The sequence below is a fragment of the Lactuca sativa genome, chromosome 1 (assembly GCF_002870075.4).
Source record: "Lactuca sativa cultivar Salinas chromosome 1, Lsat_Salinas_v11, whole genome shotgun sequence".
NCBI classification, from domain to species: Eukaryota; Viridiplantae; Streptophyta; class Magnoliopsida; order Asterales; family Asteraceae; genus Lactuca; species Lactuca sativa.
Window position 1 is genome coordinate 114,645,479 of NC_056623.2, and position 14,168 is coordinate 114,659,646.

Consider the following 14,168-nt stretch of genomic DNA (forward strand, 5'->3'; position numbering starts at 1 on the left):
AAGTCAACTGATTCCTAGAAAAAAATGATCTTTGACTTGAAATATTTATTTTTTAAAGATTTCTTTATTAATATTAAATATTTGCAGCATTACATATATAATAAAACTTACATAGTAAAATCAATATACTAAATATATTATAATAACTATAAATATTTTATAAATGAATTTGGATTAAGATCTTAATAAAACAACAAGTTGTTGATTCTGAATGATCATTTAAATAAAGTTATTTATGTGATGGAGAGTTATATGGTCTGACAACCATTTAAAGTTTTCAACTTGTTCATATGACAAAAAATATATACTATTAAATTTTGTTTATTTTATATTATATAAAACAAAATGATGTTGACGAAATAAAATAGTAACAAAGAAAGAAATGAAAGCATTAGACTTCGAAAGTCAATGTCAAGTCAAGGTTCAATACTAATTTTGGGTTCATCATTTCCCGAAAATTAAACCATTTTCTAATTTAAATTATTAAAAAAAATCAATATTTAATTGTTGGAAAAAGCTAAAATTGTCAAAATTAAATAAAAAAAAAAAAACCATTTTCCAAAAGAATTCCATGGGCGTCTCCTTCTTTGCTTCTTTCTCTCTTCTATATAATCTTCTTTCCATTATTTTCTTTCACTTTCTTGTTCATATCTTCTGACTCCAAGCAGTTTTCGAATAAATATTGATTCAAATTTTACGAATTTCTTGAAAAATTACTACCGACGTTCATAAACCCTGATATCTTCCTCTATCTGTCATTCAATAATTGATAGATCTGTCATTTTCCCATTTGGGTTTTCCGACAAATATCCAGGTAAAGAAACGCAACTTGTATCTCTTTTAGTTTCCAATTGTGCGTATAGTTTCGCTGATAAATCCCAATTGTATAGTTTCCTTCTCAAGATTCGATCAATTTTTTTCATTTTTGCTTCTATTGTTATGTTTATTCGTCTTCCAGTTTTAGTGGGTGGCATTGTTCTTGAGCTTTTCCGAATGATTTCTGCTCCATTCACTTTGATTTTTGACGTCAAACGAAATTTTAGTAGAAACAGTATAGATTTTGAGGAATAACTTGTTAACTATACTAAACTAAAACAGCAAGTACCAGGTTAGGGTCGTTTAGGTTTGAAATTTGCAACAAAATTAGTATCGATTTTGCATTGAAAGTATCAGGTTTGACATTTGGAGTTAATAATTGAATATGTTAAGAATTACTCTGCTTTCTGTAGATGCATCACTACATTTTGATATGATTAACTATGTGTTATGTGTGGGAATATTTATGCAACTTGTGCTTTGTGGCATAAAACTTCATTGTAAACTTATGAGTTGACTTTTATAAGAACTCATTTAGAAGGAATCTTGAAAGTTGAAACTTTTTTCATGGATTTGTTAATTTTGTTAACTTCTTCTATAGCCAACATGCCTTTTGTTTCCTTTAAGAAAGACTTGTATATAGGATTTTAGGCTTACCTTTATATGTAGTTTACTTTCACGATTGATATATGTTTTGTTTGATCTTGAATTTGATGGGATTCATATCATCTTCTATGAGATGTAGCTTATACATATAAAGGGCTATTCTTGTGAGATTTATAGACATTAAGTCATGATGAAATATATTTTAATTGTAGGGAACAATCAAAAAGTTTGAAGTTCATTTGATTTGCAAAGCATACAAAGTGGAACAACTCCTTTGGCTCTACAAGGGTTAAGGTGGTAAGTGTTTGTATGCAACTTCTCCTTTGCATTTTGCAAAATAGTACATATGATTAGTCTTGTAAGTGATCTAAATTAGCCTAAATTTGGTTTACACGTGAAGAAGGTAGGGTTTGTTCTAGGCTCATGTAAGTCTAAACCTCGTACATCACTAAATTACCATTTTATCCAAGGCTTGCTTCTTAAATCTATTGTTTTAGAAGTATAAAAATAGCAAAGAAACTTGAAAATTGAAATGTTGTTACAAGTTCATGGTGAGTAGGATCTTTGACTTTGAATTTGGCTTACTTCAATTTTAAAGTTTAAAATATATGATGAAGTGTATATCTTTATTGAGGTCTTCTTTGACTGGAATTTGTTTACTTCAATTTTAGAAGAAAACGGTTGACTTTTCCTTTACATGGTTGGAAACTTTTTTTGTTGACTTTTCCTTTACATGGTTGGAAATTATTTTTGTAATTTTTATCATTGGTATAGTAAATGAAAGATGACTTTGAATATCTATCATGAATTTGTGATCACATGCATCTTATGTAATAAGAAACAAAAAAGTCGGTGGCAAATTAAAATAATAACAAAGAAAGTAGTGGAAGCATTAGACTTCCAAAGGCAGTGTCAAGTCATGGTTAAATACTATTTTTGGCTCACCATTTTGTAAAAGTAAATCATTTTCTAATTTAAAATATAAAAGTCAATATTTTGTTATTGAAAAAACCAAAAAATGTCAAAAACTAAAAAAACAATCACCTTTCTAACGAATTTAATGCCATTCTTCTTGCTTCTTTCACTCTTCCACGCAAGTAGTATATAAAAATCTTGTTTTTATTCTTTTCTCTATCACTTTCTTGTTCATATCTTCTTCCCCTTTACTTCAAGCGGTGTCTGAAAACTAAAAAATCTCGCCTCAAATTTGACAAATTTCTACAAAATTTATCACAAAAGCTCATAAACACCGATATCTTCCTCTATCTATCACTCAATAATTGATAGATCCACCATTTTCCAATTGGATCTTCCGAAACATACCTAGGTAAAGAAACCCGATTTGTATCTCTTTTAATTTCCAATTGTGCATATAGTTTTGTTGATAAACTCCAATTGTAGAGTATTTATGTCAAGATTCGATCAATTATATTGTTTTTCTTCTTTGTTATGTTTATTTACCTACCAATTTTAGTGGGTGTCATTGTTCTTGAGTTTTCGTGTATGATTTGTGCTCCTATCGCCTTGATTTTTGATGTGAAACGATTATTCTATTAAAGAAATGCTATAATTTTTTGGGAATCACTTGTTAATCATGTCAAACAAGATAAATGATGTTAAAAAATTGATGAGAAAACAATGTCACACATAGGGAAAATTTGTAGAAAGTTAGGGACTTAAATGTTTATGCAAAGCAAGTGGAGTATACACAAAGAACGTTTCTTTTTCTTGATGGAATAAACGAGTAATTGACCATTTTGCCCTTACTATATTCATAATTGTTAGGTGTGGCCACTTATGAGATGATGGATTGAAATCTGGTGAGAATGGATGATGAGAATAGATTTGGATAAAATGCTACTCCATTCATCGAATAAGAATGGGAAATTTGTCTTTTACAATTAAATGTGGTCTTCTAGAGGACTTGAAAATCTCAATTCAATGTCTTCTGATAGGAGCCTAATGAATAAGAACAAAACCACCATTGGTATTCAAACACAAGCCTCCGATTCCTCAACAAGGTAATAATACCATACTTCATGTATATCATTATGTCTAAATGAAAGAAATAGCAATGTACTTTCATTTATTTGTGTATTATAGCATTCTACTTTCATTTCTTGAATTGAGTTAGTCTCAAAAAAGACCTTATATTTTGTGTTTTTCCCGGATTGAACCTCAAAATTATTTTTTGCCTGAAAAAGACCTTGTATTTTTTTCATTTTTTCCGAATAAACCCTCAACTTTTTTTTTTCCAAAAAAAGCCTCAACCTTCTAACTTCTTCTAAATAAACCCTCAACTTTTTTAGTTTTTCTCAAAAAAGCCCTCACATTTTACATTTTTTTTTGGAAAAAATAACTAAAGGGCTAGATCGGAAAAAATGAAAAAACACGAGGTCTTTTACTTTTTTTGAGGTTTAGTCCCGAAAAAACACAAAATATAAGGTCTTTTTTGCGATTAACCCCAAAAGAATTTGTAAAATGTGAGGGTTTTTTCGAGAAAAAGCTAAAAAAGTTGAGGGTTTATTTGGAAGCATTTAGAAGGTTGAGGGTTTTTTCGGAAAAAAAATACAAAGTTGAGGGCTTTTTCAGAAAAAATGAAAAAATGCAAGGCCTTTTTCAGGCAAAAAATACGTTGAGGCTTATTCCGGAAAAAAACACAAAATATAAGGTTTTTTTACATCATTATGCTTTCAACTGTTTTCTTATTAATATCTACCCAATTATAGCATTTTACTTTCATTTTTTTCTATTACTCTGAAAATCTATTCATGTATATTTGCCATTTGGGTATATTTGTCAAAGTATAATGATGTAATAATAACAAATGAAAGTAGAATGCTATAATAAACAAATCAATGGAAATACATTGCTATTTCTTGTATTTAACCCTATATTCTCTTCCCTCTCACGACTTTTCTTTCTTTCTTTCTACAGGCATAATCCTCAAACAAGTTCTTCTTTTCCAAATGAAAATGATAACACCGAATATTCTTCTGAGGAACAGGTATACAATATGATGGAATGGAATGGTTAATTCCATTGTAGTGAAAAGAAGTGTTTGTTTTGTTTGATGGAATGGAATTGACCATTCTTGAAGGAATGTTATTCCTTTCATTCCTTTGAGGTGGTATTTTTTTTCTTCATTTCTTCATGAAAATTGCATTCTAACACATTTTTTTAATGATAAAATGATACAATTTAATGAGTCTAATTAACTTAATTCCATTTAATCCAATTGTGCATTGAAGAATGAAGAACCAATGCTATTTTTATACATTTTTCCTAATTGATATTTTCATAGGAACACCTTGCACGTGTTAAAGCACAAAAGGAGGAAATTCAATATCTTAGAGAACAAATTACTTTTTCAAGTGTCAAGGTATATTTTCTCCCTCTCTCTTTTTTTTTTTTTTGGACTTAATGTGTTTATATATGAATATTTTAAACCAATACTTTGATTTGCTTGATATCAGGAACGACAATTATTAAATGAAAAATATACATTGGAAAAGAAATTTTCTGAGCTACGATTGGTTTGTGTCCTATTTCCTCTTACTTTTATGAATTTATCCTTTTCTTTTATGTTCGATTATGTTGATTGTTAATTTGTTTTATGTGGAAATATTTGGGGCATTTTTTTTTTCTTCCTATTAAGTGCTGAATATATAAATGATGTCTTACTTGACTAAATGACCATTTTACCCTTCTTGAACAATGATACAATTATTTGATTATGTTGATTGTTTTATGAAAATACTTGGGACCCGTTTCTTTTTTTTTTTTTTTCCTTTCCAATTAAGTGCTGAATGGATGAATGATGTCATACATGTTTCATATACAAAGACTGTTTCTTTTATAGACCGAGTGAAACTGTCTGAATATGAGTAAATGACCATTTTACCCTTGTTGAATAATGAAATAGCTGTTTAATATTATAGGCTCTGGATGAGAAGCAAAATGAAGCCATTGAAGCTGCTGCAAATGAATTGGCACGTAGAAAAGGTGTTCTTGATGAAAATCTAAAATTAGCCCATGACTTGAAGGTAAGTCATGTGCCCTTTGTAACCTTTGGATTAAAATTAACCCCCATGAGTAAATGACCATTTTACCCTTTAGGTTGCTGAGGATGAGAGGTATATTTTCATGTCATCTTTAGTGGGGCTATTGGCTGAATATGGAATTTTGCCTCGTTTTACAAATGCTGCAGCTATTTCAGATAGTGTAAAGGTATGATATGAATTGTATTAAATATGATTATAAACAACATTAATATAATTTTATTTAATAAAATGATTTAGGAGGTGACTTTGACCTAAGTTTCACCTGTTTGACCAGTGTCTTCTTAAAGATGAAATATATATATAATCGAAATCGACTCATTTTTCCATTTCCTTGAATAATTTTGTGAAAAGTTTGCTTAGAAAAAAATTCATAGTCCAAGGGCATTCTGGTCCAGATGCCCAAAACTTTTGATGACTGACTAATCAAGACTTATGTGCTAGTTTTTCTCCGCACTTTAATAATATTTATATTCCATATTTTTTTTTCTTGCAGCACTTACATGATCAAATGCAACAGAAGATTAGAGCATCACAAGTATGATTTTGGAAATTTAATCCTAATTTTTTAGTTTTGTATAGACAGATATTTTTTCTTTCTTTTTTAGCTCCAAATATATATTCTAAAGTGATCATCTTTCATAGTTATTATAGCAACTACCATTTTTTTTTATCAACAATGGAGTTAATTACCAGGGTTAATCTCAAAAAAAGACCTTATATTTTGTGTTTTTTCCGGATTAAACCTTAAATTTATTTTTTGCTTGAAAAAGACGTTGCATTTTTTCATTTTTTTTTCCCGATCTAGCCCTTTTAGTCATTTTTTGCCAAAACAAATTGTAAAATGTGAGAAAAATTCAAGGTCTTTTTCATGAAAAAAAAGAAGTTGATGTTTAATCTGGAAAAAAAACACAAAATATAAGGTCTTTTATGAGATTAACCCCATTTTAAACGTTCAAAAAAAGTGTAATAGTTTAATCACTATAGAAAATCGTTGAAAATCATATATATTTTTCTATATAAATGAGTGTGTGTAAGGGTTTATTGTGCATGTAATTATTTATTAATTTCTTTTTTATTTGCAGGGTCAACAACGACTTTCACCTTCACCCTATGACAATTCAACAGGTGGCGGACATCTAGAACCATTTTATGATAATTCCAAATATACCCCTGAAAGAGACCATAGAGAAAGAAATAGCTTGATTATCAATAATGGTCAGATGAATCGATCACTAGATAACGATAATCGCCAAAGATTTGCAACCAATCCTCTCAGGTTTCAATATATTGTCCATATAAATCATATGTGATTAGATACATATAATCAAATTATTATTCACTCCCAAATAATTTACCATTTTTTTTTTATTTTTTTATTTTTTTATTTTTTGTCAGTCAGGATGTTGATCATGTTTATGATTCTAATAAGATGAATAATAGATATGAAGGTGTGGCGACTGATGTCAGTTATTTTCAACCACCACCTATAAATGATGGTGGTGATTCTTACTTACAAGGTAAAAAAAATATTTATTAAAAATGTTAAATGCAAGACACAACAATGTATTTTATATATGTTTGTATTATTTTTAAAATTTATAGCATCCTACTTTCATTTCTTTCCAATTTTCAATTTTTTTCTCTTATTATACGAGTGAAAATTGCTTTGTATCTAGTTCACATTTCTATATTTGGATATAATTTTCTAAGTTGGATTCTATCATAAACAAGTCAAGAAATACAATCTACTTTCATATATTTATATTATATGTTTTCTTTCTATTACACCATTATATATATGTATATATTCAATTTCTTTATTAACACATTGCACTTTGGAATATCATCCTAGTTATAGCATTTTTACTTTCATTTTATTGTCTTATATTTATGTATAAGAAAGTAAAATGAAAGTGAAGAAATTCAATGTACTTTTATATAATTATATTTATCATATCATAGCATCCTATTCCTACCTTTGTTTTCTTTCTATTACAACATTATTCATTCATTCATTCAATTCCTTATTAACACATTGTGCTTTCATTTTACTTTCTTATCATAACACTTAAAAAAACGTTTTGTATTTAGTGGACATTGCTATTTCTTGCACTTAAACCTTATTGTATTATTCATTTCTAATTCTCCCATAAAAAATCATTTATTTATTTATTTATTTTTTATTTTTTTTAATAGAAGATGGCCCGGGAATCGAAGGGTTCCAAATAATTGGGGAAGCAAAACCTGGAGGAAAACTTTTAGGGTGTGGATTTCCAGTGCGTGGGACCTCATTATGCATGTTTCAGGTATATATATAAAAGCTTCTAGAAGTTTTAAAAATTTGTATATAAAATAAAAATACGAAGAGATTGATATTATTAATTATTATATTTATTTATTTATTTATTTGTCTCTATTTCAGTGGGTTCGTCACCTTCCAGATGGGACTAGGGAGTATATTGAGGGTAAGTTTTTAAAATTAAAATTACTTGATTAAATGCAATACATTTTTACTTAAGGGTTAATCTAAAAAAAGACCTTAAATTTTGTGTTTTTTTTTCGGATTAAACCTCAACTTTTTTTTTTTTGCCTGAAAAAGACCTTATATTTTTTCATTTTTCCCGAAAAACCCTCAACTTTGTCTTTTTTTTTTTTGGAAAATACCCTCAACTTTCGAACCATTTCCGAAAAAACCCACTTAACTTTTTTAGTTTTTTCCGAAAAAACCCTCAACCTTTAAACCATTTCCGAAAAACCCTCAACTTTTTTAGTTTTTTTCAAAAAAAACCCACACATTTTACGGTAAAATGTCGTAAAGTTGTAACATGTGAGGGTTTTTTCGGAAAAAAGACAAAGTTGAGGGTTTCTTTGGGAAAAATGGAAAAATATAAGGTCTTTTTCAAGCAAAAAAGTATTTTTGAGGTTTAATCTGAAATAAAAAAACAAAATATAAGGTCTTTTTTGAGATTAACCCTTTACTTAAATGCCCCAAGATTTAAGTAGTGCTTTAATAAATTGATATGTTTAAGTATATAAAGATTTACCCTTATATGTATTATTCATATTTATGACACTAAATGCAAGAAATAGCATTAATTTGGCCATTTTGGGTATTATAGCATTATAATTTCATTTTATTCTATTACAATACTGTACTTTGAAGAATCTGTGCAATTGTAGCATTTTACTTTTAATTATTTTCTTATTCAAAGTATAATGTTGTAATAAGAAGAAATGAACGTAGGATGCTATAATGAACAAATCAATGAAAATATTTTGTTATTTTTTGTTTTTAACCCTTTTTTAAAAGGGTGTGGAATTTGTAATGCACACTCATTGGTTAATTCTCGGGTTAATCTCATAAAAGACTTTGTATTTTTTCATTTTTTCTGATTCGGCCCTTTTAGTTATTTTTTTTTCCAAAATAAATGTAAAACGTGAGGGTTTTTTTCGAGAAAAACTAAAAAAGTTGAGGGTTTATTTTGAAGCAGGCTGAGGGTTTTTCTTCGGAAAAAATACAAAGTTGAGGGCTTTTTCGGGAAAAAATGAAAAAATACAAGGTCTTTTTCAGGAAAAAAATAAATTTGATGTTTAATCCAGAAAATAACACAAAATATTAAGGTCATTTATGAGATTAACCCTTAATTCTCATGTATTATAGCATTTTACATTTTCTATTATACTTTGGAAAATCCACCGATTTTTAGCATGTTTTTTTTTCTTATTAGATAATTATACTTGATTACTTAGAAAATCTACCAAATTATAGCTGTGAAAATCGCCTTGTAATTGCTATGATCAAGTAGATTTTTCAAAGCACAATGTTTTAATAGAAAGAATCAATGAAATTACATTTCTATTTCTTGCATTTAATCCTTTTTCTCAAAAGGGTAAAAAGGTAATTCATTCCAAATTTTCTACAGGAGCAACAAATCCAGAGTATGTCGTTACAGCTGATGATGTTGATAAACTTATTGCTGTTGAATGCATACCAATGGATGATCATGGTCGACAGGTAAAAAAAAATATATTCAAATCTATAAATTTTAAATTCAAAATCTATATCAAATTTTAAATTTTTAGCTGGATATATTATATAATGGTCAATTACTAAATTGTAGGATGTAGAATGAAATTACTGAATCGTATGTAATAAGTTTGTGATATTGCATACAAAATCGTTAAAGAATATGATAAATTTTAATAGTATATATATATATATATATATATATATATATATATATATATATATATATATATATATATATATACACACAAAACTATATGAAAAAGTAATCTTCTATTAAGTTAATCTAATCAATTAATCATCAACTTTTTTTTTTCCTAATTGAATAGCTTTAATCCACATGTAATTTAAATTGTTGTTTTTGAAAACTAATTCTTTTTCATAGTTTAATACAACACCTTTTTGTTGATTCTTTTTTTTTTTTTTTTTTTTTTTTTTTTTTTTTAAATAAATAATGATAATACATTAAATATGATTAAAAAACTATATTATCAAAGTAACAATCTAAAACTTTGAGAAACTTTGTTGTTTTCAGGGGGAAATAGTCCGACTTTTTGCCAATGAGCAGAACAAGATAATGTGTGGTAAGTTAACCAACCTCATTAACAAGGGTAAATTGGTAATTTTGATGAATAATTTATTAAAAATTAAAAATTTGTGTTTTTATCTTTTTTTGATTTTTTGAAATATGATAATCCACAGATCCAGAAATGCAAGAAGAAATAGACAAATATATGGCAGCTGGTCAAGCATCATTTAATATTTTGCTTCTGGTAAATTAATTATCTTTTTTCTTATTGACATTAACCCCTCACTTTTTACAAATTTGCCCTCATTTAGTTTTGGACTTATTTCAAGAAATAACGTGCTTTTATTTATTATATGTTATCATAATATCTAATAAATTCCTACATTCATATTTTTTGTTATCAAGGGGTATTATTGTACTTCAAAAATTCGACACAATCATAGCATTCTACTTCCATTTTTTTTATTTCTCATTAGGGGATTATACTTTCTAAAATCTACTCTATTTTAGCATTGAAAAATGTTTTGTATATTGATTGCATTGCTATAATTGGTAATTTTTTCAAACTACAATGTTCTAATAGCAAGAAATGAAAGTATATCGACCAATTTGCCCTTAAAAGTTTTTCACTTGCAAAATTGGAATAAATTGACCAATTTGCCCTTAGAAGTTTTGTTAACTTTTAAGTTTTTTTTACCCAATTATGTCATAAAACTTGAGAGTGATTTTGTAGTTGGAAGTATATTGAAAGTATATTGACCGATTTGCCCTTAGAAGTTTTTGACTTGCAAAATTGGAATAAATTGACCAATTTGCCCTTCGAAGTTTAGTTAAATTTAAACTTTTTTTTAACCCACATATGTCATAAAACTTGAGAGTGATTTTGCAGATGAAGTACATTGAAAGTATATTTGACCAATTTGCCCTTAGAAGTTTTTGACTTGCAAAATTGGAATAAATTGACTAATTTGCCCTTCGAAGTTTTGTTAAATCTAAGGTTGTTCTTTCACCCAAACATGTCATAAAACTTGAGAGTGTTTTTGCAGATGAAGTATATTGAAAGTATATTGACCGATTTGCCCTTAGAAGTTTTTGACTTGCAAAATTAGAATAAATTAACCAATTTGCCCTTGGAATTTTTGTTAAATTTAAGGTTTTTCTTTAATCCAAACATGTCATAAAACTTGAGACTAATTTTGCAGATGGATTCTTCTGAGAATTGGGAGCAAACAACTTTCAGTTTAAGGAGATCAAATTATCAAGTAAAGATTAATCGAACACAAGAGATTTTCATCCAAGGCAAATATACCAATGATGTATCGGTATGTAAAATAAATATATTTTTCATTTTTTTTTAATTTAGTTTACAGATGTATTTTAATATTTGACTTTCTAAATATATTTGGCTTCTACTTTCTATTCCAAGCAAATCATCGTTTCTTGAAAGGAAATTGAACAAGCGATTTTGAACAAAATATGTTCAAAATGTAATGTAATGGCCTAAAAAGTAGATACCTTCTTAACTTTTCGTCAAATGTCCAAAATACCCTTCAACAATGAAAAAAGTTGGGGAATCTTTGATCTTTCGTAATGATTATGGTGTATGAATAGGTAAATTTTAACTTGGAAAGTTTCCAAAAATAAAAATGTGTGATCCACTCTTGATCTTTGGTCTGTGCAAAAGACTAAATGCCCCTGTCATCCATTATCATCAAAAATAGCCCTAGAAAGCTTGAGATTTTGCAGATTGTTTATGATTTTAAGAAATTGTCATATCTCTCTCTCTCTTATAATGATTTTGCAGATAAAGATTCCTTCAGGGCTTACTACACAATTTGTGTTGACATATTCGGATGGATCTTCACACCCTTTTAATACTTTCCATGATGTTAGGTAAAATATTTTAACTTTATGTTCTTATTTTACTTAGTGTTATTTACTTATTACAAACAAAGAGATGCTACTCTTTGACTTTTCAGGTCAAACAAACTTCTTTTCAGATTCAAAATTGTTGTCGTCCATTTTTTTTTAAAATTATTTAATTTCATGGCAGAATTAATGCCTACACTTATACATTTTGACCTCAAAAGTCAAAATGTACAACCTTTTCGATTCAACTTTAATACTTGGCCTTGATATTCAACAATTTATTGTGGGCTTTGGTTTATGTATCAATTGTCAACAAGATATCATTGTATTGTATTTTCTTTTTTGGGATAAATGTAAGAAATAATAACATACTTACATTTATTTTTGTATTATCACATCCTACTTTCATTTCTTTATGATATAACGTTATACTTTCAGTTTATATTTTATTAAGTATTGTACTTTGAAAAACGCATTGTATTTCGATGACATTGCTATATTGGGTAGATTTTTTCAAAGTACAAAAGAATAATAGGAAAAAAAATGAAAGTAAAATGTTATAATTCAAAGAATCAATAAAATTGCATTGCTATTTCTTGGATTTAACTCTTCTATTTTTGTAGAATGCGCGATACATTGGTGCTCACCATGAGAATGTTCCAAAGCAAGGTATCTTTCAAGTCCTTAACATTCTAAATTGTTTACCAATTTCATTTATTGACAATTTCTATAAGGTTTTATATTGCCTTTCCAAAAAGGGAAATTTCTTTTTGAACACATTTCTCTCTTTTTTCTGAAATAGGCATTGGATGAAAGAAGGAATGCAAGAGCATGAAACTTTTATTCTTCGATATAGATACAAGTATTATATATATATACTCATTCTTTGTAGAAATGAAGTAAAGAACAATAAGACTATTGTAGAAGGTTTTGTTGTTTAGATTCGAATCAATGAGTGTGAGTGAAAACAAGGGTGTGTTGGTTTACAATGTTCTTATTTCTATTTGATTTTGACTTTCTGTAAAGAGTCAACGGGCTATTAAGACTCTATACGTCTAAGAAGGTCTTTATAACCCATATATAATATTAATATATGTCAATGTGACGCGAACTAATGGAATACATGATCTATCTTGAAACAAGATCTATACTATACTTAAACTTATACTTAAACTATACTAGGATCTTAGGATCTTGACTAAGATCTTATGATGTTAACCAGATCCGATATCATCTCTTTAGTCTTTATTTAGTCGAGCTTCATATATTCATCCATTCAACATGAAAACAAACAATATAGGTTGCAATATGTCTCATAGAGCATTAACATTTCATCCGTTCATCCCGAGTTAAGCAGAGTTGTGACACTCATGTTATTCCCTTTGTGATCGTATGCCTTTAGTTGTACATGGTTATACTTTCTGCTTTAGATTTTTTCTTCCTAATTTTTGCGGCCTTCCACAACAAGAATTATGTTTCATACTTTACAAATTAAAACCATAAACACCTTCTTCAATCTCCCCCACCCCAAATCCCAAAGTGTACATACAAAATTAATGGGTATGTACACCACCCGTATGTGTCGCCTAACCAACATGATAAATAATTCATAATGTCTATTGTTGAAGAAGATAATGTTCCTATTTGAACATGATTATAGCTTCTCACATACTTACAATTACAACGTGTATGAAACACACCGGTAGAGTAATAAACTATGAATGATGAAAAATGAACCAAAATCCTTTTCTTTCGATGCCAAACTTAGGACTTGGGATCATAATACGTATGTGATAGAAATGAACTGATATATCTATTTGCTGTGTACATTCTTGATGAATGGGGAGGAGTATTTATACTTTTAGGAAGACTTTTGGTTGTCACTAATGTTTTTATAAAATAATATATCCCGGGCCTTTTCCCCTGATTTATGGGATATCGTTTTTGTACCAAGAAAGCATTTTATTTTGAGTATGGATTGCGGGTTCCTTTGTAGGTCGGGATGGTAATCTCGGTTTACTTTGCTTGACATGGTTACTAGGTCTTTGGGGTTTTTTGCCAACTTGGGGAGTGTATGGATTAACACCATACCCATTAAGCTCCCAAACCAATTGCTTAAAGCGAGTTCTATATGGCTTCAATAATTGAGTTTAATTTGCCTAAAAGGTTAGCGAAACGTTGATCTTTGGAGTTGCTACTGGGCTCCAATAATTGGGTTGCCCAATATGGTGTTTGTTTTTAGAAGACCATAGACTTA

The 14,168-nt window shown here is 28.4% G+C and overlaps 1 protein-coding gene across 3 annotated transcripts; it reads left to right on the forward strand.

Moving 5' to 3' along the window:
- The first annotated feature begins 561 nt into the window (after positions 1-561).
- Positions 562-12,936, forward strand: LOC111921384 (uncharacterized). 3 transcript variants are annotated; one of them, XM_023916948.3, is made up of 20 exons: positions 562-814; positions 1,635-1,719; positions 3,208-3,443; positions 4,360-4,429; positions 4,727-4,804; positions 4,899-4,958; positions 5,364-5,468; positions 5,542-5,652; positions 5,980-6,021; positions 6,569-6,762; positions 6,882-7,003; positions 7,686-7,792; positions 7,909-7,951; positions 9,410-9,501; positions 10,049-10,097; positions 10,216-10,286; positions 11,245-11,364; positions 11,847-11,935; positions 12,535-12,580; positions 12,714-12,936. In XM_023916948.3, the coding sequence occupies exons 3-20, from the start codon at positions 3,328-3,330 to the stop codon at positions 12,744-12,746; spliced, it is 1,548 nt and encodes a 515-aa protein (XP_023772716.1). In that variant the 5' UTR covers positions 562-814; positions 1,635-1,719; positions 3,208-3,327; the 3' UTR covers positions 12,747-12,936. The 3 variants fall into 3 exon arrangements, with proteins under 3 accessions (XP_023772716.1, XP_023772713.1, XP_023772714.1); XM_023916945.3 differs by having other exon boundaries at positions 563-814; positions 7,683-7,792; XM_023916946.2 differs by lacking the exon at positions 562-814 and adding an exon at positions 829-884 and having other exon boundaries at positions 7,683-7,792.
- Positions 12,937-14,168: the final 1,232 nt, after the last annotated feature.